Below are 23408 nucleotides of genomic sequence, written 5' to 3' on the forward strand. Positions count from 1 at the left end.
CTGGTGCGGCGACTTGATGACGTCGAACTTGAGTCGCTGAGAGCTGTCCCCAAGGAGGAGCTGGAGGGAGACAGTCTCGTGTGTGATGGGGCCAGAGGACAAGGGCCGGCCATCAACGGCCTCGACAGCCAAGGGAGTGGACTTGGCGACAGTCGGAACGGAGAAACGGAAAACAAAGTCCTGGTCGACAAAGTTGCCGGCGGCACCAGAGTCGACAAGAGCCTTGCACGGAACCACGGAGCCAACGGGCAAGACAAGCGAAGCGGGAACGACAAGTGAACATAATCCGGAAGACGAGGCAGCGCACACCGACACAGGGTCACCAAGCGGATCACCAGACTGCTCCGAAAACACGTCTGCTTTCACTGAGGGGAACCAGCAAGACGGCCTGGCGCCCATCGCCTGTGGGTGAGACACGGATTCACCAATGGCAAAGCCATCAATTACTAACGTCGAGCTCACGTCTGCTGACAACCCCCCAGCTACGACAGTCGATGCATCCGTCGACAAGTCCGAAACACCACCCGACAACCCTGCACCAGTGCACAACGACTCGGGAGACATGGTTTGGGGCACCGATTCTGAGTCTCCATTCAGAATCGGGCCAAGTCGTTTCCCGATTCCACCTGTCTTACCTCGCCGTCATCATAGATGACGGCCCTGATGGTCCGGGACGGAGCGGCGGTCTTGGCAGGACAGTTGCGTGCCATGTGGCCCTTGTTGCCACAGTAGAGGCACAGTCCGAGGCGGCGGCGGCGTTGCTTTTCGTCCGGAGTCAGGGGACCCATAAGGGCAGAGTCCACCTGCATGGGGTCGTGGCCGGGAGTTGGGGACGGACGAGGAGCAAAGGAGGAATGGCCTCGGGAAGCAGGATCGGGATGTCGGAAAGGCGCGGGGGCAAAGGAGTGTGTGGGGCCAAGGAAAGGTTGTGCGGGTCGGGCTCGAAAGGAGGTGCGGCGTTCTTGGCGACGTTCGCGAAGGCGGGCATCCAGTTCGACGCAGAGTTGGACGTAATCGTCGAGGTCGCGGGGATGGTCACGGACACGGGCAAGCTCGTCCTTGAGATCTTCCGTCAAGGCCTGACGGAAGAAAGAGATCTTCGCGGAGTCGTTCCAGGTGGTGTCGGCGGCGACACGGAGGAAGTCGGAAGCGAAGATGTCGCAGGGACGGCTTCCCTGGAACATGGACTGGATGGCGGCTTCGGCGGAGCGGGCGCGGTCGGGGTCGTCGAAGGCGGAGGCGAAGCGCCCCATGAACTCGTCGTAAGAGTTCAAACGGGCATCGTTGCCCTCTAGCATGGGCGTCGCCCACTGAAGGGCGGGTCCGGAGAGCAGGCTGAGGATGAATCCGACTCGGACTGGATCGGTGGGGAAGCGTTGAGGGTGCATCCTCATGTAGAGGTTGCACTGACTGACAAAGGCACGGAAGCCCCGACGGTTGCCATCGAAGCGGTCGGGGACTTGAGAGGGAGGGCCGGCGGCGGCAGCGGGGGCGTCACGGGCGTCACGGGCGGTACGAAGGGCGGTGACTTCGTCTTGGAGAGCTTGGATGCGCTGGGCTATGGCTGGGTCCATGGTGGCGTAAGTCACGTGACAAGTGGGAATCGATCGGAAAACAAAAAAACTGGAAAGTGTGTTCAGGGGTGACTGGGCAAGGGGTGACTATGCAGGGGTACAGGGTGACTGTGCAGGGGTACAGGGGTGACTGTGCAGGGGTACCCTCTAATCGAGGATAAAAGGTCAAAGAAATCCAGGAGTGACTGTGCAGGGGAAGGGGTACCACCAAGGGTGACAGCGCAATGACAGGAGAGGATCAGGACAGTGCAAGACAGGACAGTTGTACCACCGAGAGGTCAACCACAGGACAAGGACAGGAGACTTGACAGGACCGGAAAGGACAGGACAGGGACTTGACAGTTCACGTGACCGTAGGGCCAGGGCAGGAGCCAGACAGGGACTTGACAGGTAGCACAAGGAGAAGGGTTCGACCAAGCAGGTGGTCTCCGACAGTATTAGAGTCAGAACAATATGTGAGGGAGCGATGGGGAGTGTGTGTGTGCAAGGGAGAACACCTGACCAGGTGCTTGGTAGAAGAGGTTGTTAAGGAAGACTGTTTATTGTTCTGACTGGAGTGTGATACATACTGGCGGACGCAGGCCTATTTATAGACCGGGGGGCACCTCCGGGGGACGAGGTGGGCGGAAGCGGTCTCCGGCGGGCGACGGGGGCGGTGTAGCACCGAGGACCGAGAAGGGGGGTGCGAGGACAGGCGAGGTGCAAGCGAGAGAGGCTTGCCACAGCCCAGCGGCATGTGTTACCCGGTGGCGCCGTTGGGAGCCACTCAGAGGGCGAGGCAAAAGCACGCGGTCAGCCACGAGCATAAACAAAAGACGTGGAAGGAAACTACTGGTGCGCAGGAGGACGGAGGGATCGGAACGGTTCCGGCTTGGCGCCGGGTGAACGGAAGGGCGGCTAAACTACGGGTAAACACCGGATAAACTCCGGGAACGGATGGGACGGGGTGTGGGAAACCGGGAGGAGCAGGGAGGAGCGAGAGGGAGCGAGAGGAAGCGAGAAGGGACCTCGGAGTGCAAGAAAGGTCCTCGAGGGACCGGGGAGCGACCAAAATGGATGGGGATGGTGCGGAAAGTGAAGTTTGTGGTGCGGAGAAGGTCGCTGTGATGCCGGAGCATCACAGGTTGATATGTTGAGAAAAAAAGGATTGCTAATCGTGAGAGCCAAAACGATTCGAGTGAATTGCTTTCCGTAATTTTTTGTCTTGGGGGGTAAGGTCGATTTATATGTTCGACGAGTTCGATAGGACGTACATCTATTATTAGGTCGGATTGCCTCGCATCCGATCGTCGTGCGCGTGGTGTAGACGTCACGTAAAAAATCTCAAGCCTCATCAAGGCCATCGTAAATAATGACCGAGCCCGTCCTTGTCGTCTCCGAGCACGCACCCCAAACATCCCCAGCCCACGCTTCAGAAATCGCCCCTGCCGCACCAGCTGACGCAAACACCGAGCCCGAGTTTACTCCAATCATCCCACTGAACAAGGTGTTGATTACGAATACGGATGAGCTCGGGATCTTCGACCAATCCCGTCTCCTTGCCTATTTCAAGCGCCTCAACTCCTTCTCCCATCTCTACACAAAGGACGAGGTCACGGTGGAGCTCCTTGAGTCCATCGAGCGCGAGCTGCTCTCCCATGATGAAGTATCCACCTACTGTCGCCTATACCACGACGAACCCGACTCCCCCGTCACCCTTGAGCAGTTCGCCGCCACCCTCGAGCAGTACAACCCCGAGAACTTTGTTGGGCAGATCATGCCCCGAGTGGAAAACACACGCTTCTACACGGTCGTCAAAACCTTCATTGAGTGGTCTCACAAGATTGGCAAAACAAAGAGTGTCCCCGACTTCATCGCCTCCGCCCACTGGAAGGGGGCCCTCGACACAAGCGACTTTGTCGTGAGTCAGATCATCCAGATCCTTCACCAGTCCCCCTTCGGAACCGACACACCAGTAAAACGCTCGCAACTCCCGACACACGTGTACGAGTTCCTTAACCGGGTCTGGAAGTTTATCGCTCATCAACAAGCAACCACGGAGGCGCAGGTCGCTGACGCCACCATGGCTTGTTAGAATCTGAAGGTCTTTCCTTTTCGCTCTTGTCGACCGCGTTCCATCTGTCGCCCTTCCCCGCACCACCAAGAATGCCTCCGTCGTCAATGATCAAGCCCGGATCATCCACTCCCCCACGATGAACTCAAGTTCAATATCGCCCTCGCCCAGGACTCCCAATCCTAATTCTACGACCCCGGCCACTCCCCTTCCCCTCCGTTCAAGGTCGGAGACTGAGTCTGGCACCCCGCCAAGAACATCAAGACCCAGCGACCCACGGCCAAGCTCGACCACACCAAGCTTGGGTCGTTCAAATTGTCGCTCAAGTCGGTTCCCGCGCTTTCAAGTTGGACTTGCCCTCGTCCTTGCGCATCCATCCTGTGTTCCACGTCTCCCTTCTCGAGCCCGCCGCGGACGACAAGATCCCAGGTCGAACGATCCCGCCCCCTCACTCATCCAAGTCGACGGCCACGACGAATGGGAAGTCGAACAGATCCTGGACTCCAGGTTGTTCCGAGGCAAGCTCCAGTATCTTGTGCACTGACGTGGCCTTGCATTGGGACACTTTTGGAAGCCCCTGTACATGCAATGGTGAACGCAACCACATCACAGGGCGCCATTTTGAATGACGCCCAAATGGTAGCGATATTTGGAGTGATTTTTTTTCATCGGCGATAGAAAAGTGGCCCACAGACACAGCTATGGACAGCTACTCGAACGAAACTGAACAGGTTAGTCCTGAACCCATCAACTTCATGGCTCTGGGAGAAGCGGACAGATACGTGGGATCACCCGCTCCCCCAGCCAAGGCTCCATATGACTTCCGAATCACACAGCCCGGCGAGAACTCACGATACTCGACCCGCACATCCAAACGCAGACGCGAGAACCTCAGTGACCTCATTACCAAGCGTCGCTACAACAAACGGTCAGTGGCAACTGGGGTTACTGAGACCCAACCCGATGCTGACGACGCCAAAATTGATTGCGTGGAGGTCGTGGTCGGTATTATTCCCGACGAGCAAGATGCACCTGATAATATAGATGAAGAACATGAATCAGTTGGTGGAGATGGTCTGCCCGAAGTCAATCAGAGTGGTGCTGGATACGACCAAGCTACACATTCTTTCACGGGTGCTGATGCTGAGCTGGTTAGGATCGCCAACGAACAGAGGGGGACGATTGCTGCTCTTACACAAGACGTTGAGCTGTTGAAGAGTCGACTAATCGAAGACATGTTACCATCGGTTGGATTTTTTTTGTCGACGAGGCAATATTCGTCATCTGACTCGGATGTTTTCATCCTATCGGTCATTTTACCAGACAACTATCCTGAAATACGCGATCAAAATATCATTACATTGCTTGGACAAATCAATTTATTCAAATCATACGTACAAACTCGCCTCGACAACGAATGTATCGACAATGAAAAAGATAAAATAAACAAGTATCGAGCCAGGATAATCATGAAAATTCTTTTGAAGACATATAGTGACGCAGTTCAAGCGACAGGTTTATATAACACATATACGGGCACAAATAACCCATTTACAAGTCAATTATATAGAAGTGTACAACGGTCTCAGCCATTCTTCTCAAATTTCACACATGCTCAGCTAGCAACCATCCATTATTTCGCGTTTAATGGATTCGTCTCAGAAAAGAATGTGTATCAAAATATAATGAACCAGCTCGCCGCAAACCACGGATCAACTGTGGATTGGGGAGCGCCGGCCCAACCCTTGCCCTAGTCAGGATCCCTTCTTCTGATCCAAAACGCGCTCCCTCTTTCGACACCCCATCCACCCCTCCCCCCAGCAACAACTGATAAGTCAAGTGTGCAGTCAAAGTGGAGAACACGCAGGAGCTATCCCTAACATCATCTCCTATTGAGGAGCGGTGTACCGCACCATGACCTGGATGTAGTGCACATCGGTCCCGGCCGCCTGGAACTGCAGCAAGCACGAGTCGCTGCTGGCCACTCCACAGACCAGCAGGTTCTGCAGGATGACATACGTGTCCGTCCATCCACTCGCGCATGCGATCACATCGTATGCGTTGGTGAGGGGGCTCGTCATGCCCGGCAGCGAGAACATGAACGTGCACTGGATATTGGCCGCACTCGGGGTCACCTGGAACACGACGCTCAGCAGCACCTCGTTGAGGGTGTTGATCACCTTCGAATTCGACACCACCACCGATGTCGCATTGAATATACTCGCCACGCCGACCGTAGGCTCTATGATCACCGTCCCATTCCATGCCAACCCGCCGTTCAGAGCCAGATTGCCGTTGATCGTGACATCCCCGTCGATCGTAGCGCTCTTCGCATACGACACATCCTGGTTAAACGTCGCTGGAGCCTGGATCGTCACAGCCGAGTTTGTAGCCTCGATGACACCGCTCTGGAGCATGAGGGTGCCGCCGGACGTCGCTGTGTTGATGGCATCCGTGGCCACCGCCGGAGCCGTGATGGAAGACGACAGCGTCACCGTCGGCCCCGTCAGCGTGCTCTGAAACGAGATGCTGCTGCCCATGAGCGAGCTGGTGTAGATGGTCGGTGCATTCAACGTGTTGGATGTGAGCGTCGTGATGCTTCCGACAGGGCACTGCAGCGATGTCGACAGCACCAGGGTATCTGCCGTCGCCGCAGACACAGAGAGCGACTGGGACTCGACGAGTGTCGACTGGAGATGCGGAATCACAGCGTGATCGGTGTAGATCTGTGCATATCCATTGAGTCCGAGATAGCTGCCAGACGGCGCAACGACCGACCCCACCTGCAACGGCACCCCAAGAACCGCCAGCGACGACCCCACTGTGAGCAGGTTCTGGGTGACCAGCGCTCCACCCACAGTGCATAGGACGCTGCCGTCTGTATCTGTAAAGTTGGTCCTGCCCGTTCCTCCATTGCCGATCGACAGCGGCCCTCCAGCCCAGTTCGAGTCCCCAACGGTGTTTTGCAGCGCAATGGTGCCGAGCGATAAGTTGGCTCGCACCTGGCTTGGGGTCTGCCGGGCATAGACACCATTCGCCGTAGCCACGATCATGTCCTGGGCATTCGGGGTGCCTGTCGCTGTGAGCAAGTCGAGCACACTCGAGTAGGCCTGCACATCGGTCTCGATCGCCAGCCCGAGTTCAGCCCGCAGCTGAGCACCCGCAATCGGCCGAGGCACACCATTGGAATCGGCAATGACCACAGACCCGGCCGTATACCCTGGAGTCGACACAAACGCACCGCCGCCGCTGGACACATAGACCATACCGTTGCTCGTGAATGCCGCCGCCCTCGACCCGGTTCCTCCCTGGCTGATGGAGAGCGGGTTCATGAGCTCGATGTGGTCCGAGAACACCGACAGCGACGAGTTGACCACGAGCGCCGTTGCGCCTGTATTGGGTACGATGGGCAGCCCGGAGAGAAAGAGGGTCTGGATGCTTGAATCGTATGTGAGATTCGGCGAGTTTTCGAGTGGGCCTGTGCTCGAGGACGACGACCCATAGACCAGGCTTCATCGGATTGACCTGGGTGATACCCGTCCCTCCCCAAGCGACCCCAACGGTGCTTGCATTCCACACACCGGTCGTGAGGGTCCCGACGCTCACCGCTGTCGTCGACGAGAGCACACCGCCACTGAAGGTAATGCCCGACCCAGCAATGGACGGGTCGATCTGGAGAGTGCCTCCAGTGAGCGAGAGGCCAGAGTCGGCACCGAGATTGACATTGAAGGTGATGCCGTCCTTCTCCAGGCCCATACCCGCAAGGAAGATGGTGCCCGAGAACTTGCTGAATTCGACCGGGTCGGTGCCGACGATACATGGGTCGGTGCTCGAGTAGGCAATGAAGCCGACTTCGGCATAGGTGCCCTGGTCGACAAAGACGAATATGCCGATGGCAGATGTGCCCGGTGGGCAATCCAGCGTTCTCGCCAGGAATCCGCCTGTCCCGAGGGCAAAGATGCCGTTTTGCACAGGAAGCGTCTGGCCCATCAGCAACACCCGGTCGCCGGACTGCAGCGTCACTCCATCGATGACCGAGACGGGGCTGGTGAGGTCAACGTTCGAGTCGGCAGCGACAGAGACCGATTGCTTGACATTCAGGCCCCTCGCCACGGCATCGACATAACCCTTGGTCGCCGAGTCCGACGACAGGATGGGGTCGGGGACGTTGGTCAGCCGGGTGACCGACTTGAGATCCATCACACCACTCACGACACTGAAATCAGCTGGTCGCCAGCCCGCCCGAGAGCTTCGAGGACGTTGCTGGTGTTGGTCAAGGCGATGGTGTTTGTGGGGCTGGTCGTGTCCTGGATGTGCAAGGGGGATGCCACCACCGAGAGCGTCAGGGGCGATGGACAACTCAAAGTCAATGGCTGGTCAAAGGCCAGCTGGTTTGCACTGAACTGGATGGTACCCCCCGACGGGGCAATAAAGGACGGGCAGGTGAGCGAAGTGGCAATCGATACAGGGGCACCCGTCAGAGCCAGTGATGCATTAGCAGGGGTGGTGATGGATGTGACGTTCTGGATGGCGGACGAGTTGATCTCGATGCCGCTCTCGATCACCAGCGGCACATTGCACTGGACCGTAGAGCCTCCGGTGCCAGTGGAGAGCTGAGCCCCGCCGGAAAAGACAATGGAGCTGGGCAGAGAGAGATTGGGGCAGATGGCACGGGCATTGGCAATGTCAAAGAGAATGGACAGATCGTTGCCGGGGGTAGTGGTGTCGATCCATGCAATCCCCGGATTCGGCGTGCTGGTGATGAGCCGGAGACTCTTGGTCTGGATGGAGGTAGACGGGTCAAAGGAGACAAAGGTAAAGACGTTGCTCGGGATGGAGAGGGTGTCTGCGGTGATGGTCAGCTCGGAGCCGACGATAACCGAGGTATCGACACTGAATGCACCGACCCGAGCCAAGTTCCCGAGACTCAACACATCGCTGCTGGCCGAGAGCACGACACCGCTGGTTCCAAAGATGAGCTGGCCGCCGACGATCTGCAGGTCTCTGTTGAGCAGCTGCAACCCGACTCCATCCGGTGCAGTGGGTCCCGCTGGATTCCACGAGTTGATGGCCATGAGCTGCCGACCAGCGTCAAACCATGGGCCATTGGCATTGATCTTGGAGCCATCGGATGCGAGTAGGAAGTTTGCAGCGAGCGAAGACGACCCTGTGCCTCCATAAGCGAGTCCGACGGCCTGGCCCTGCCATTTTCCCGCGGTGATGGTGCCGACGGCATCGAGATGGGTGATGGAGGAGACAGAGAGGGTGCCGCCGGAAAGCGTCAGGCCCTCGCCGGCAAAGGTGTCTGCAACCCGCAGACCGCTTGGAGCAGCAATCAGCGACGAATCCTGGACCTGCACCGAGAGCTGCTTGCCGGAATGCGACGAGACCATTGCCGGCCACAGCCAAGCTGTCCCCCGACGAGCACTGGTGAACGCCCGACGAATCCACCAGCCATGATGTATTCCCATACTGCGTGCCGGACTGGATGTAGACCAGAGTCTGGTTGGGCAGCGCAGCCGGGTTGTCGACATACATGTTGGTGGAGAGCGTCTGGACGGTCAGGATCTGGCTGGTGGCTGCACAAAAGATGGTCTGGCCGAGGAGGACGACGACCGAGTCGATGCTAAACTGGACGTAATAGTACTGGTTGGTGTTGGTGTCGAGAGTGGGTGCGGTGGCAATGTAGTAGTCTGCCGTCTGTCTCGATGCGATCCCGTTGCTGACCCAGTTCTGCAGATACGAGAGCGGCACGGCATCGGTCGGATCGGTTGGGGTCGGCAGGCCCGTCAGCGTCCCTCCGCCCCCGATGGCCAGTTTCGATCCACTCTGGGTGAGGGTCTGGCCCTGGATGTAGAGAGTGGTGCATCCGAGGGTCTGGGACTGGACCGAGTTGGCCGAGACGGCATCGGCAAAGTAGCTCTCGATCTGGACCTTGGGGATATCAAGGGTGCCGTCGTCTCGAGCGGTCCAGATGGTCTGTCCGTTGCGCACGAATGCGGTGGAATTGGTACTGTCCACCAAAGACGAGTGGGTCATGGCGAGAGTGTCGGTTTGCACCTGCTGGGCCTGGATGGTGCCGCTCACAGTCTCGCTACCGGTGACGGTCAGGGTGGCCACTTTGACTTCCTCGGTCTCGAAATACCCGCTGGCAATGGCCCCTATCTGCACGAGCACCCAAGTAGATGTGTCGATTGGAGGTGTCAGTGCAGTGACACCGGTCAACCCCCGTCCCGTCAGCACAGTGTTAGCAGTGCCGATGGAGAGGAACCAGGTCTTTGTACCGCCCGCATTCTGAACGAGATAGTACAGCTGGGCGGATGGGGGGCTGGTCTTGGTGTAGAGACGATAGCCCTCGGTTGGGCTATAAGACCACTGGCCCTCGACGGTGATGGAAGTCCAGTTGAGATCGTTGATTTGGTAAAAGCCCGTCGACAGCATCGTTTCAAAGACGGGTGCCTGGAGGGTGCTCACCGCAATCGATGGAGCCGTGAACGACTCGAGCTGTGGTGCATTCAGCGTGCCGTTGACGGTGACGACGGTGCTGCCAGAGGACGGGTCTGGTGAGATCTCTGCGACGGAGATGGCTCTGGCGGTGGCATCGTATGCGGGTCCCTGGGCCCAGGAACCACTGGTTCTGCACTGGATGCCATCGAGGAGGGTGGTGGAGCCAGTCCCGCCATACGCGACGGCCACCGGGGTCGACTCCCAGACACCCTGGGAGATGGTGCCGAGCTGCGAGACATGCGACTGGTTCGAGTCGGTTGCAACCAGGCCGCCCGATATGTTGAGGATGCCGCGGCCTGGCTGGATGCGATGGGTGCCCGAGAAGAGGACCCACTCGGTGACGCTGCCGGTGACAATGCAGACGTAGGTTTGGTCGTCGTTGATGGAGTAGACCAAGTTGCCGTTGCCTGTCGACACGAGCGACCCGGTGTCCCAGACACCCATCTGCGAGCCGGAGAGAACGAGCACGCGGCCGGTCGAAGGAATCGACACCCCGGACGGACCAGCGATAGTGAATTGGACCGAAGCGATGGGGGCAAGCCCGACAGACATTTGGTCGACATATGCCTTGGAGACAGCATCACTCGACGAAGACCACGATATGTTCGTCACTCGGTTGCCGCCCATATCGAGCGTCGCCGTGGGGTTCCATTGGCCCGAGAGCGAGCTGCATTGAAGCGAGGGAGCATCGATGCGGACGCTGGTTGGGTGGTAGACTGACGATCTCGTTGGTGTCGCCCTGAATATACCCGAGACCTGAGGTAAAGTCGATCTGGCTGAACGTAGACGAGGAGCCGGAACCTCCGCCTCCACCACCGCCAGAGCCACCGCCGCCACCACCAGACGACGGCCAAGTGGGTTGATTCCGGAAGGTGACATTGCCGAGGAACTCGATCGAGTCGGTGAATGTGACCGGGCCGGTGAGTTCGGGGCAGGTGATGGAGCCGGTGCATACGAGGCTGCCGTCGTTGTAGATCTGGATGCCGACCCCATTGGCATTTTGGACTTGGATGGATGCCGAGTCGCTGGTAAACTTGACACCCCCATAGAGATCGAGCTGGCGCACACTGAGGGTGTCGAGATGGACAGCGTTGCCTGCATTGAGATAGAGATCCTGGCCGGACCCGGTGATCTGAGTGCCGGCAGAGACATTGATTCCCGCATATGCCTTGAGGGGGCTGCCACGGATGCTGATCTGGCCGCCGTCGTCGAGCAAGCTGAGGGTCATGCCGCTGTCCAGAAAGACCTGGCTGCACTGCACAACGCCGGCCTGCACGGTTCCAGACTGGCTTTGCAAGAAGAGGGTCCCGCTGTTGTTGTAGATGCCGGTCAGGCCGGTCGAGTCAAAATCGATCCCCTGGAGGGTGTGCAAGGGCTGAGAGAAGGTCGTCTCGAAGCCAATGGTGTTGGAAGCGCTCATGACGCCATTGAAGATCTGCATGGTGCCGTTCAAGGCCGAGTTGGGATCCATGATGGCCACGAGATTCTCGCTGCCCTTGATGCCGATATAGAAGAGCTGGGTCGAGTCGTCGTAGGTGAGCACGGCGGGAGCAAGCGATCCTCGGTTGACCATGAGGCCGCCGCGAGTCGATGGGTTGGAGGCATCGTTGACTTCGACATACGCGTCGGTGATGGTGGTGATGGTGCTCTCGACGGTGTTGATGTTGCCGAGGACCTCGAAATTGCCATTGACTCTGAGATCGCCGGCGAGCTGGAGGCTGCTGAAGGACACATTGGACTGCGGGGTGAGGGGCTGGAGCAGATTCTGGTCGATTCGTCGGACATACTGGGCAAGAGAGCGAACGTCCTGCATGACCACCGCTGTCTTTTGGATGGCGGTGGGCAAAAAAAGGACATTGCAGCTGGCGCAGGAATCATGCAAATATTTTGTATGATTGAGAGTATCATCGAAACCAAAGTTTGGATAATGAGCGACTTGGATGACCAAATGGGTATGAGCTCAGGAAGTAGCGATGATTCGATGTCGGAAGTATCCCCCTTTTATGATGCTGATGCTGCTATGGATGATGTTTTCGATCGATTTTTGGATGAAGAGCCACCCGCAAAAATCGAGATATCGCCCAGTATTGTGAAACACACTCCAGATGTATCACGAATTGCGGATCCTACTGAAGTCGATTCAGACACTCCGCGTAGGTGGGTCCGAGATATAATTGGTATTGTCACGTCTGTTGATAGCTACTCGCATAATATCAAAGGAAAAGGCGAAGCACTGATAAAGAGTATCACATCCGAAACATTTGACCACATCACCAAAATGACAAAAGACATAGAACATGATAAAACGATGCTTAATAATATTGAGAGCGGTGATGTTGAAGATTTATACGGTGGTACAATTCAGAATCTGAGAGGAGCCCTCGATAGTTATCTTGAATACCTGACACGGGAGTATAGTGCAATGCAGGACATCGTTGCAACGACCAAAAAATTGATCGACAAGTATGATGACCAGTCGTACCTCGGTACATTGAACGCGCTTAAGATAGAAGTCGAAGTTGGGATTGGACTAATCTACGAAAGAACAGCTTTAAAGACCACGCCACTCTTGAGTGAAGCCGAAGCAAAGTCGTATGCCCAGGCGAGGATGAATTTTTTTTCATTCCTTGAACGTCTCAAGGATGACTACAGAAATGACATCAGGTTCATTAATAAATATGGAAGGGTCAGGATGGAAATGGTGGAACGACACCTCGGTGAGATGACCCTGGCCATCAAGAGGGCGTGGAATCAATATACTCTTCATGTGACTCTTATCGATGCTGAACATATGGAATGGAAAGAGCTTCGCGATACATTGAAAGATACACTCGCCGAAAAAGCACACTGTGAGGATAAATATGAGGTACTCCTAGTTGGAAGATCGCAAACGGAAAGAACGTGCAGCCAAAAAGAAGAAACGTGCTACTGAGGCAGACGATGACAAGAAGACTGAAGATGAAGATGAAAAACTAATTCCAGACATTGAAATTGCATTAGACGCACTCGGTATTCCTTCGAATGAATGGCCTGACTATAATAACACAAGCAATGAAGAATATAAAAGCTTCATCCAGCAAAGGGTTCTTAAATTTGTCGAAGATGAATGCAATAAAGTCGAACAAGCAGCCGTCGCTCATTTTGGAAACAGTATTGCCGAAAAGGAACAATTGATACAGAGGCAGCATGAACTACTCACTCAACAGACGGTTGTATTGGATCAACTGAACGCACAGCTGGAAGCCAATGCTGTCGAGTTAGCAGGAGTTGAACAATTGAGTGAGAGTTTTGCCCAACAATTAGCAGCAAAAGACAGTGAAATTCAAAATTTGTCAGGGCAGCTCATGGCCCGACATGCGGTTGTAGCCACCCAGACTCACAATATAGAGAAACTGAACAACGAGAAAGAAACAATGACAGCTAAGCTGACTGCGAAGGAAAATGCGGTTAATCAATTGAGACAGAATTTGGAACAACATACGGAAGCCCTTACACAGGCTCAAGCAACCAATCTAGATCTGACCCAACAATTGTCAGCAAAGATGGATGAAATTCAAGCTTTGAAAACCCGGCTCACAGAAAATGGAAACTTGACACGCCAGAATGAAGCCATGACAGCCGAGCTGACCGCAAAGGAAAATCATGTTACTCAATTGGGACAGAGATTGATGCAAAATGCTAACGCCCTTGGCGTGTTTACCGCCGAATCGAAACGTAAAGATGAAGAAATAGCAAGTTTAACTGAAAAAGTCAACAAGCTCAATAAATTAACACCTAAATACAATGAATTGGAAGATGCATTGCTTAGTATACGAACGCTATTAAGTAACATCAGTACTGGTGAAACAAGCACAGTACCAGATATCAATAGCACAACATCAGACTCTAACGTTTCGATTAGTTCTTTGGTAACCAAAATCGAAGCTATCATTAACGAACGCAAGATAGCACAGATGACAAAAGCAATAGCTCCGAACATCCAGGACTACGTCAAACAAAAATTGAACCGCACCGTGGCTCAAGCGATCGATGACCTACATGGCAAAGTATACCTCTGACATGGACGCCATTTCCGCAACCAACAATGTGAAATTAGACGACGTCTTCAGCCCAATGCTCACACGAATGAAGAGCAAAACCAGTGATCTCACTCAACTCTACAATGTCTTCACCACGAGCGGATTCAGTTTCGTGCCCCAGACGTGAACATGGTATTTCTTGCGGTCCAGTTGTCCTCATAACCCTGGATTCTGTTACGCACAACAGCAACGCTTTTCTCCAATGACTTGTAGATTGATATCAACCCAGTTTTCAAATATGATACATACCAGTCATACCCAGTTATCATCTCAGTAAGAGCATCGCTTATGACTTGAATCTTTGAAATGTCGACGGAACATGTTGTTGCTGGTGGTTTCGTATAGGCCGACTCGATAAAGGTTGCCAAATTCGATTCAAACACATGAAATGCGGCGTCAATTGCATTTTTAACAGAATCGTCCATGATCAGCCTACACTTTCCAGAAAATCAAGAAAAAAATGACAATCAATCCAACCCTCCCAAATCCAAACCACAGTAATTGGAGCTGTTCTTATCGGTGTGATACATACCCAGACGATGCGCCTCGCGCTTGAGGAACCGGAAGTTTTCCAAAAACTCCCCGTTGTGACCCTCGGAAGCACTTGCCACATGGGCCAGCTCGTGGAGCATGACGTACATTAGCAGATTCGGGGGTATCACTTCCCCGGTCTGGCGATCGCGAATGCACATGGAGATCAGCGTGCCCTTGTTCACCGTATACGACGTGAACTCGGCATTCCGCGTCTCCTGCATCCTTGTCGGGCTAAACCGAGCCCGGAGTCTGTCGAGAGCGATGCGCTCCTTATCGGTGGTCGGGTTGCAGTGGTTGATGATATGGCTAGCATCAACTCCCAGTTTCCCGAGTATCCGAAAGCTCTCTGCATTGACGTCGTCATTTTTGGATTCATTGACGCAGATGGCTTCCTTGCCGGGTAAGCACACCTGCTGACGATATCTCGATCGGAAACACACGCACACGGCGACAATGAGGAGTACTGCCAAAAAGCCGATCCAGTTTTGTAAAGACATGGTGAGCGTCTTTCATTCAGCCCTGAAAAAAATCGATTTTCACTTGGGAGGCTGGAACATGGCATTGCGTGCCTCCCATCCCTTCAGGTACTCGGTATCCTGTTTCAAAACATGCTCCTTGACGTCTTTGAGGGATTGATAGTACTCCAGCAGGTTGTCTCGGATGGTTTTGATGAGCTCTTGCTGAATCTTGATGGTGTTTTCGAGCTCATCCATCGTAGTCTTCTCGGTCTCTGGAGTGACGGGTGCGGACGATGGCTGATCCATTCTGGGCTACGTTTGTGGGAAGAAAAAAAAGGAACTGCGTTGAATGCACCCCCTATATTCTCTCGGTCAATGAGCAGAAGCCTTGTCATGTCGGCCAAGGAGATTTTCAAGCGTTTTATTGAGTATCTCAAAGAGAACGGCAGCGAAGCCCAGCGCACGACCGGCCGTGCTCTCTCCAATACATTCGACACCCTCTTGGGGCATTTGAGTGAGCCGATCTTTGTGGATATGTGCGGGGACGTCAACTCGTCGATTCTGCGGGATGTGTCCTTCTTTGAAGCAGCCCGTGACCCCAAGGGACGGGCTATCCTCGAGGAGATGCAGGGGTTCTGCAAGGGAGTCGATATCTTCCTGAGCGCCGAGCCACCAGAGGAGCTCAACCAGCTCGCAACGCAAAACGAAATGATGGCCAATATGACCAATGCCCTGGGGAGCTTTGTGTGCAGCCCCAACTTCAGCAATCTCTCGCAGCGCATCAACGACCTGCTCACTGAGGAAGACACCCGCGAGCTGAGTACAATCATCGATATGGTCCAACCGGACACCAAGTCAACCCCCGATCTGCAGCCCCAAGACATCAACGCCATGTTCAGCAAGCTCACATCCGCATTCAGCCAGAACCCGTCGGTCCTCGAGCACTCCTTCCAGCGCATCCGTGGTATACTCGAGCGCGACCCAGAGATTGACGGGATTGTGCGATCCTTTGCCACCATGGCTCATGGCAATCGATAGATATCAAAGAAGCTGTGTCTCAAGAGCTGCTCCGGTGTCCACATGATGTCTCCGAAGAGGTCGAGTGCCTCTTTCCGGATATGACCGTGGTAGAGATAGGCGTTGGTCACCCCGCAGCTGCTGCACTGGCTGCACTGGCTGGACCCACTGCACGACGACACCTCGCTGAAGGCATCATCGCCACTGTCATTGTCGTCGAGTAGGTCTGCCTCTTCCGGTGTGTATTCTGCTTCCGAGACCTCGTCGTCGGTCTTGTAAAAGTCTGCGTCGGAGAATGCATCTTCGTCCGTGACATCGCTGTAATCGTCGTCACTGTCGGCGTCGTTGGCGCTGTCGTTATCCTCGGCCGCATCGGTTCGGTCGATGGTCAGCTGATCCAGCTGCTCCCTCGATGGTTTTCGAGGAGGCATCAACTCAGACGGGTACAGGCTGAAGACAAAGTCTTGGATGACCTGCGGCATATCGCTGAGCTCGCCGAGCGAGTTGATGAAGAAGTGGAGATCCAGGCGCGGATCGAACTGGCCGACCGGGGCGACTCCATCGAGTCGCTGGTTGAATGGGTTTTTCCAGCCGAGTGAATGGAGCTCCGTGAACTCAAAATCCCACAGCTTGGGCATGAGGCCGCCGGGTGGATCACAAAAGAAGCGAAAGTCACCATGGGTGTAAGTGATGCCCTTCGAATCGGTCGTGTCCAGCAGGATGTTCCCATAATGCAGATCGTAGTGGATGAACTTGTATTTCTCCTGGAGAACGTAGAGCGACCAGACGACGGCAAAGATGATATAGCGCCACTCGGCCTCTCCGATCTCGTGGTGGTTGTCCTCGAGACTGCCATTCTCGATGAATTCGCTCTGCAGCACCTGGCATTTGTGGTAGATGACGTTTTTGAGGAACTTTAGCGGGAAGCAGGTGAGGGCCTTGCTGCTGTTCTTGACGACATGATCCGAGATATATCGGGTGATATGCGGGGTGCATTTGCTCTGGGTGAGCTCCTTGAGCACCCTGGCCTCCATCAGAGCTGGGTGTTTGTCGTCCAGCGGATACTCGGTCTGCAATGGAATCACTTTCACGCCGTAGAGCACGCTGTCCTTGGACACAGCGCATGGGAACCCTTTGACGTCGTCGATATCGACCGAATGCAAGAGCTCGCATTCATCGCCGCCAAAGTGCTTTTGGGTGCAGTCAATCACAAACATGATGCTCGTGGGCTAGCCGAGGACGGAGAAATCAAAGTCGTCGAAAAAGCGCACAAAAATTTTCTCATACCTCTCGCAAGCTGCGCGTGTGGCCACTGAACGAAACCAAACCCGAACGCAATGGACGGATCGAGCCCAGTTTCTCTCTAGGAGATGGTATCTCCGACGCTGTGCTGCGCGTACTGCGCGTACTGCGCGGCGCAGTGGGTCGTGACCTGTGCTGCGCTTTGCGTTTTCACGCACCGCAGGCAGGCCACCGCAGGGTATACCTGCGGGTTGCCCCCGTTCCCCCCGTTTGTCTGGAGTTCGGTTTTATCGTGAATAAACGTAAGTGCTCCCCGAGCTCACCCGTCCGCTAGAGTAGCCTAGCACCGCCCTGTTCTGCCCCGTCCTGTCTTGTCTTGTACCCCCTCCCTCCCCGTCTTGCCCCAACGTCCCAGTAGTGGACGTTACATGGTAGCATCGGAAATCCTCGTCTTGTTTTCGTCCTGTTTGTCCTCTTTCTAGATCCTCAAGCTGGATCCCGCCTCTCTTGCCGACCGACTCTCCTCTCTGTCCCTGGAGCCTGCCCCTGCCATGAGCAACCCCCGCCCACTTCCGGAAGCCTTCCTCAAGACCTTCCGTGCCCCAGTGTTTACTGGGAAGAGCCGCTCCTCCTCGGTGGAGGACTGGCTGCAGCAACTCGAGGACTACCTCGATGCTGCCCAAGTCGCCCCCACCCACCACATCGTCGCCGCCAAGCTCTGCTTAAAGGACCAGGCGTACCGTTGGTACCGCCGCCAAGGGTTCGACGAGCAGAGCGAAGGTGTGTTTGACGACTTCAAGGACCGCCTCCGTCGCCGCTTCGGCAGCCCCAATGCTGAACTCATTGCCCGTGACAAGCTATACTCTCTCGTGCAGCGTGGTTCTGTGACCCGCTACATCGAGGAGTTTGAAGACCTCTCCTCCCAGATTGAGGAGCTGGGCTCTGCTGATGCGATGTACCTCTTCCAGAAGGGCCTCAAGCCCAAGATCAGAGAGTACATCGCCAGCAACCCTGATGCCCGCAAGTCCCTGGACGTGATGATGGACGTTGCCGAGAACCTCGACAACGTCCAGTACCATGGCCGCCAGTTCTACCCGCAGCTGGCAGGCGGCCATCGGTCTCATCACGTCCCAGCCCGTCCGCCTCGCCCGGCCCCGCCCGCAAGACCCATGCCTGAGCCCATGGACGTTGACGTCAACGCCATGGAGGCTCGTGGCCCTCCCCGCTCCCGGTTCCAGCAAGCTGCCACTGTCTCCCCCAAGGACAGACAGAAGCAGGAGGACCTCCGCCATGGTTCCTGCTTCTTCTGTCACCGACCGGGACACCAGGCCAAGGAGTGCCCCATGAAGTCGGGAAACGGCCGACCCTACTAGGTGGCTCTGGAGCCCTAGTAGGAGACCAACGCCGTGGATTGCTCAATGCAGTCCACGCGTCTCCAGAGGAAGTTCACCTCGCCCCCTCCCCCGAAGGAGAAACAAACCAAGTGTTGTGCGTCGTGCGAGAGGTGCATGGTGGCGCAAGCCGCCTGCCTCTCCACGAACGTGAAGAGAAAACCAAAATTGAAAACCAAAACAAAAAAGAAAATCAAGAACCCTTGAGGGACAGGACCGCCTGTGCCCTCACCCCTGTCAAGTCGTGTGTGTCGGATGCTTCCGACATGTGTCCGCAAGCCGTGGACGTCGTGTGCAATGGCGTGCTGACGCCGCAGGCCCCCGCAATGGCCGAACCCTATCCAAAATGTCCGAGTGGCCGTGATGAAGCCAACCAAGACCAAGTGTCGCCCGTTCCCCCAAGTCAAGTCATGGTGCAGGAGGCTGTGCAGGAGGACCATGAAGAGTCCCTGCTGTACCTCCCTGCCACCGTCCAAGGTCACACCGTCCGAATGATGGTGGACTCTGGAGCAAGCTGCAACTTTGTCAGCAGACGCTTGCTCCAGGAGCTGTTAGGGATAGCTTCTGCTTGTTCTCCACTTTGACTGCACACTTGGCTGTTCTTTTGCCTTTCTGTTTGTTTGTGTGTAGCTTTGCAGTTCCCCTCCAATTTTCCGCCTTTTGCCTGCCATTTCCGCTCCTTCCGCACTTCCGTTTCCCCGCGCTGCTCCGCTTCCTTTGTCTTCTTCGCACGCGCCGGTTTGTTTGTGCACGCGCCTTGCTGCGATTGGTTGCAATTCGGCTGTCATGAACACCCTCTGCCTTTGCCCTCTTCCTTCCTTTGCCTTTGCCCTTTCCTTTCTGTTTGCCTGCCTTAGCGCTTTCCCTTCCTTCTGTTTGTTTGTTTCCCGCGCTGTGCTGCCTTGTTGTCTTCCCGCCAGCACGCGCGCTGTCTGTGTTCCGTTCCCGCTTCCTTGCTGTTGGTCGTGGGTTACGCCCACGACGCCGCCTCGACGCCGCCTGACGCCTTGGCGCCGCCATGCCGCCGCCACTGACGCCCGCTGACTCACGGATCCCGAGTCACGGCCGCCACCTGCTTCGCTCGCTGCTTCGCCCTCCCCGCCGCTGCTTCGCTCCTGCCCCCTCGCTCTGCAACGTCGATCCTTGGCGCTCGCATAAATAGCCCTCCGACCAGCCTCTGTCTTTTGCCTTCGTCTTGCCACTTTGTATTTTTAGTATCCTAAGCCTTGGATCTAGAATAAAACTTTGGCTTCACACTTGACACTCTGTGTCCCAGTCCAGTCCCCGCTCCTCTCCCTACGTTCGAGTCTTGCATTAGGACTCTTGCGCGCTTCCCTGCTTGCCCCGTTGTCCAGTCTTGACACTTGGCAAGACCTTCAACAACCCCCCACTTGCCCAGCTTTTGTCCCCGTTCCCTTCGCTATCTCTTTTACCAATGGCTTCCCCTTCTGGCCTTTCCGAGCCCGAGCTCCAGGCCATCCGTGCGGTCATTATCCAGTCCGCCGAGAACGCCCGTTCTCTCCAGGACTTTTCCAAGTTCCTCCACGATCAGGATGATGCGCTCAACCGCATCACCGATCGTATGGACCAGGTCCTGGCTCGCCGTGAAGAGGATGTCCGCCAAGTTGTCGCCGCCAGTGTCCAGGAGGCCCTCCGCAGCTACCAGGCCCAGCTACCTCCTCCAGTTCCTGCTCCCGCTCCGATCCGTCGCGCAGGTCGCCCCTACTTCGGCGTACCTGACGACGTCGATGATCCTGCCCAAGACCCCGAGGATCACTCTGCTGGTCGCAACTCTGCCACCAGGCAGATAGGTCCTCCCGACCGCTTCTCTGGTAAGGACCCGAGCCGCTGCAATGCCTTCCTCTCGCATTGCAGACTGGCCTTCGTGTCCAACCCTCCCCTCTTCCAGACTGAAAGGGATAAGGTGTTTTACGCCTTATCCTATCTCGATGGTACTGCTGCAGACTACATGCAGCCGTACATCGATCAGTTGGAGAGAGACCCCGAGTGCTCTCCCCCTGCCATCCGTGACTTTGCCGGTTTCTCCGAGTGGCTCCGTGCTGCCTTTGGCCAGGTCCAGCCCACCATCGCCGCTGCTCGCGAGATGGTCAGGCTTTACCAAGTCACCTCCGCCGCCGCCTATGCCGCCGAGTACCGCCGCCAAGCCGTCCACCTCGTCACTTGGTCCCAAGACCCTCTCATGTTCCACTTCGAGAGTGGACTCAAGCCCTCGGTTCAAGATGAACTCTCCCGCCGCTCCTTCGACAACCTCGAAGATCTCATGCAAGCGGCGATCGCCATCGACAACCGCCAGGAGGACCAACGCTCCCGCCGTCCCAACCACCGCTCCGCTCCTGCTCCTGCTCCTGCTCGTCCGGCTCCTCTCCCTTTCCGTCCGGCTCCTCGTCCCTTCGCTCCTGCTCCTCCTCCTCGCCCCGCTCAAGCCTTCAACGTTCCCCAGCCCATGGACCTCAGCCAGGCTTCCGCTCGCAGGCTGACCGCCGAGGACAAGGCCGCCCTCCGTGCTGCTAATCGTTGCTTTTATTGCAAGCAGGAAGGGCACATTGCCCCTCGCTGCCCCAATAAGGCATCCTCCCGCTTGGCTGCCATCGATGCTTCTTTGGCTGTCGTTGATGTGAATAAACTTGACGACCAGGAAAACTTCTCTGCCTAGAAAAGGTCGGAGGAGCTTTCCTAGGCGTCAATCATGTCATAAATCTTCCTCCTGTAAATGTCTCCACGGTAAATCACTCTTCTGCCTTTTGCCATCTTGCCCCCGTCACCATTGCCACCGTTTCCACCGCTCTTGCTTCTTCGTCTTCGCCTCCCGAGCCTGACATCCAACGTCAGCCCTCCCTCGCTGTGACTCTGCTGTGCGGTCCAGAGTCCATACGGGCAACCGCCATGATCGATACCGGCGCGGTTACTTCGTTTATGGACACTGGATTCGCCGCAACCCACGCTCTCCCCACCTTTGAAACTTCTTTCGTCATCACTCTTGCCGATGGTTCTTCGATGGAGTCTAGTCTTGGAGTTTGTGTTTCTATGATCACAGGCATCAGCCACTATGAACAAATCTCGTTCGCGCTGATTCCCTTGGCTTCATACCCGATCATCTTGGGTATGGATTGGATCAAGAAACACAAACCCTACTTTGACTGGCACCATGACTCTATTTTCTTGCCTTGCACCTCTATCCACAGTTTGGCCTCCCCGTTCTCTCCCGAGCCACAGTCCTCTAGGTCCAGCCCTGCCGAGTCCCCTGCTGAGGTCCCCGCCGAGCCTGCCGTGTCCCTGCCCGAGTCCAAGATTGTTCCTGCCAAGTCCCCAGCCGAGTCCCCAGCCGAGCCCGAGATCCTCCCTGCCTTGCCTCCTGCCGTGCCCAAGCCCAGTCCTGCCTTGCCTCCTGCCGTCCCAAAGACCAAGACCAAGACCCAGTCCCTGCCCAGCGTCAGCCTGATCGGCAGCATCCCCTTCCAGCACGCCGTCCAGAAGGAAGGCCTGGAAGTGTTCCTCTTGGATGCTGCCCGAGTCCTGTCCCTCTGCTCCGTCGACGCTGGAGCCAAGCCCAAGGCCGAGCCCTCTGTCCCCTCCAAGTACTCGTCCTTTGCCAAGGTGTTTTCCAAGTCCGAGGCCGACAAGCTCCCCCAGCACCGCCCTTACGACCACACGATCCCGTTGGTCGAAGGTGCGTCTCCGTCGTTTGGGCCCGTCTACAACCTCTCCAAGCCGGAGATGGACGCCCTCCACACCTACATCCAAGAGAACCTCTCCAAGGGTTTCATCCGCCGTTCCGAGTCCCCTGCCGGTGCCCCAGTCCTGTTCGTCAAGAAGAAGGATGGCTCCCTCCGTCTCTGCGTCGACTACCGGGCCCTGAACAAGATCACCGTGCCGAACCGCTGTCCCCTTCCTCTGATTGCCGAGACGTTCGACAACCTCGGCAAGGCCAAGATCTTCACCAAGCTCGACATGCGAGGCGCATACAACCTTTTGCGCATCGCTGAAGGTGAAGAGTGGAAGACGGCCTTCCGCTGCCGCTACGGCCATTTCGAGTACAACGTCATGCCGTTCGGCTTGACCAACGCTCCTGCCTCGTTCCAAGCCTTCGTCAACGATGTCCTCCGAGAATACCTTGACCAGTTCGTGGTCGTCTACCTGGACGACATCCTCATCTACTCCTCCGATCCTGCCGAGCACGAGGCTCATGTCAAGAAAGTCCTGACCAAGCTCCAAGACGCCGGACTCTCACTCAAGCTTGAAAAGTGTGAGTTCGACCAGTCCTCCGTCGCCTTCCTCGGGTTCATCATCTCGCCCGATGGAATCTCCATGGATCCCGACAAGGTCAAGGCCATCCAGGAGTGGGAGATCCCCCGATCTGCCCACGACATCCAAGTCTTCCTCGGCCTGGCGAACTTCTACCGTCGGTTCGTCAAGGACTACTCCAAGATCGCCACCCCGCTGACGGACCTCCTGAAGAAGGACATCAAGTTCTCCTGGTCTCCCTCGGCTCAAACGTCATTCCTGAAGCTTAAGGAATGCCTGAGCACCGGTCC

The 23408-nt window shown here is 56.1% G+C and overlaps 6 protein-coding genes across 6 annotated transcripts; 3 read left to right on the forward strand and 3 right to left on the reverse strand.

The window, feature by feature from the left end:
• Nucleotides 1-2873: 2873 nt before the first annotated feature.
• On the forward strand, nt 2874-4171 carry BJ171DRAFT_597242 (uncharacterized protein; the record flags this gene model as incomplete). Its single annotated transcript, XM_053114732.1, has 3 exons — nt 2874-3621; nt 3883-3973; nt 4089-4171. Exons 1-3 carry the CDS (start codon nt 2926-2928, stop codon nt 4169-4171), a joined length of 870 nt encoding a protein of 289 aa, XP_052968644.1. The 5' UTR covers nt 2874-2925.
• A 2496-nt stretch (nt 4172-6667) lies between these two features.
• BJ171DRAFT_11922 (uncharacterized protein) lies at nt 6668-7878 on the reverse strand. Its single transcript, XM_053105533.1, has one exon. The coding sequence runs from the start codon at nt 7825-7827 to the stop codon at nt 6769-6771; it is 1059 nt and encodes a 352-aa protein (XP_052968645.1). The 5' UTR covers nt 7828-7878; the 3' UTR covers nt 6668-6768.
• Nucleotides 7879-12068: 4190 nt separating this feature from the next.
• On the forward strand, nt 12069-13098 carry BJ171DRAFT_11958 (uncharacterized protein). The gene is made up of 3 exons (XM_053105540.1): nt 12069-12086; nt 12189-12291; nt 12423-13098. Exons 2-3 carry the CDS (start codon nt 12240-12242, stop codon nt 13064-13066), a joined length of 696 nt encoding a protein of 231 aa, XP_052968646.1. The 5' UTR covers nt 12069-12086; nt 12189-12239; the 3' UTR covers nt 13067-13098.
• A 296-nt stretch (nt 13099-13394) lies between these two features.
• Nucleotides 13395-14357, forward strand: BJ171DRAFT_11951 (uncharacterized protein). Its single transcript, XM_053105539.1, has one exon. It carries the CDS (start codon nt 13479-13481, stop codon nt 14190-14192), a length of 714 nt encoding a protein of 237 aa, XP_052968647.1. The 5' UTR covers nt 13395-13478; the 3' UTR covers nt 14193-14357.
• On the reverse strand, nt 14318-15511 carry BJ171DRAFT_597244 (uncharacterized protein; the record flags this gene model as incomplete). Its single annotated transcript, XM_053114733.1, has 4 exons — nt 14318-14384; nt 14472-14541; nt 14746-15170; nt 15288-15511. The coding sequence occupies 4 exons, from the start codon at nt 15509-15511 to the stop codon at nt 14318-14320; spliced, it is 786 nt and encodes a 261-aa protein (XP_052968648.1).
• A 298-nt stretch (nt 15512-15809) lies between these two features.
• Nucleotides 15810-17587, reverse strand: BJ171DRAFT_495867 (uncharacterized protein). The gene is made up of 2 exons (XM_053110172.1): nt 16662-17587; nt 15810-16460 (listed from the first exon to the last, which is right to left on the reverse strand). Exons 1-2 carry the CDS (start codon nt 17437-17439, stop codon nt 16228-16230), a joined length of 1011 nt encoding a protein of 336 aa, XP_052968649.1. The 5' UTR covers nt 17440-17587; the 3' UTR covers nt 15810-16227.
• Nucleotides 17588-23408: the final 5821 nt, after the last annotated feature.

Source organism: Polychytrium aggregatum (assembly GCF_025602895.1).
Source record: "Polychytrium aggregatum strain JEL109 chromosome Unknown BJ171scaffold_10, whole genome shotgun sequence".
Classification (NCBI taxonomy): domain Eukaryota; kingdom Fungi; phylum Chytridiomycota; class Chytridiomycetes; order Polychytriales; genus Polychytrium; species Polychytrium aggregatum.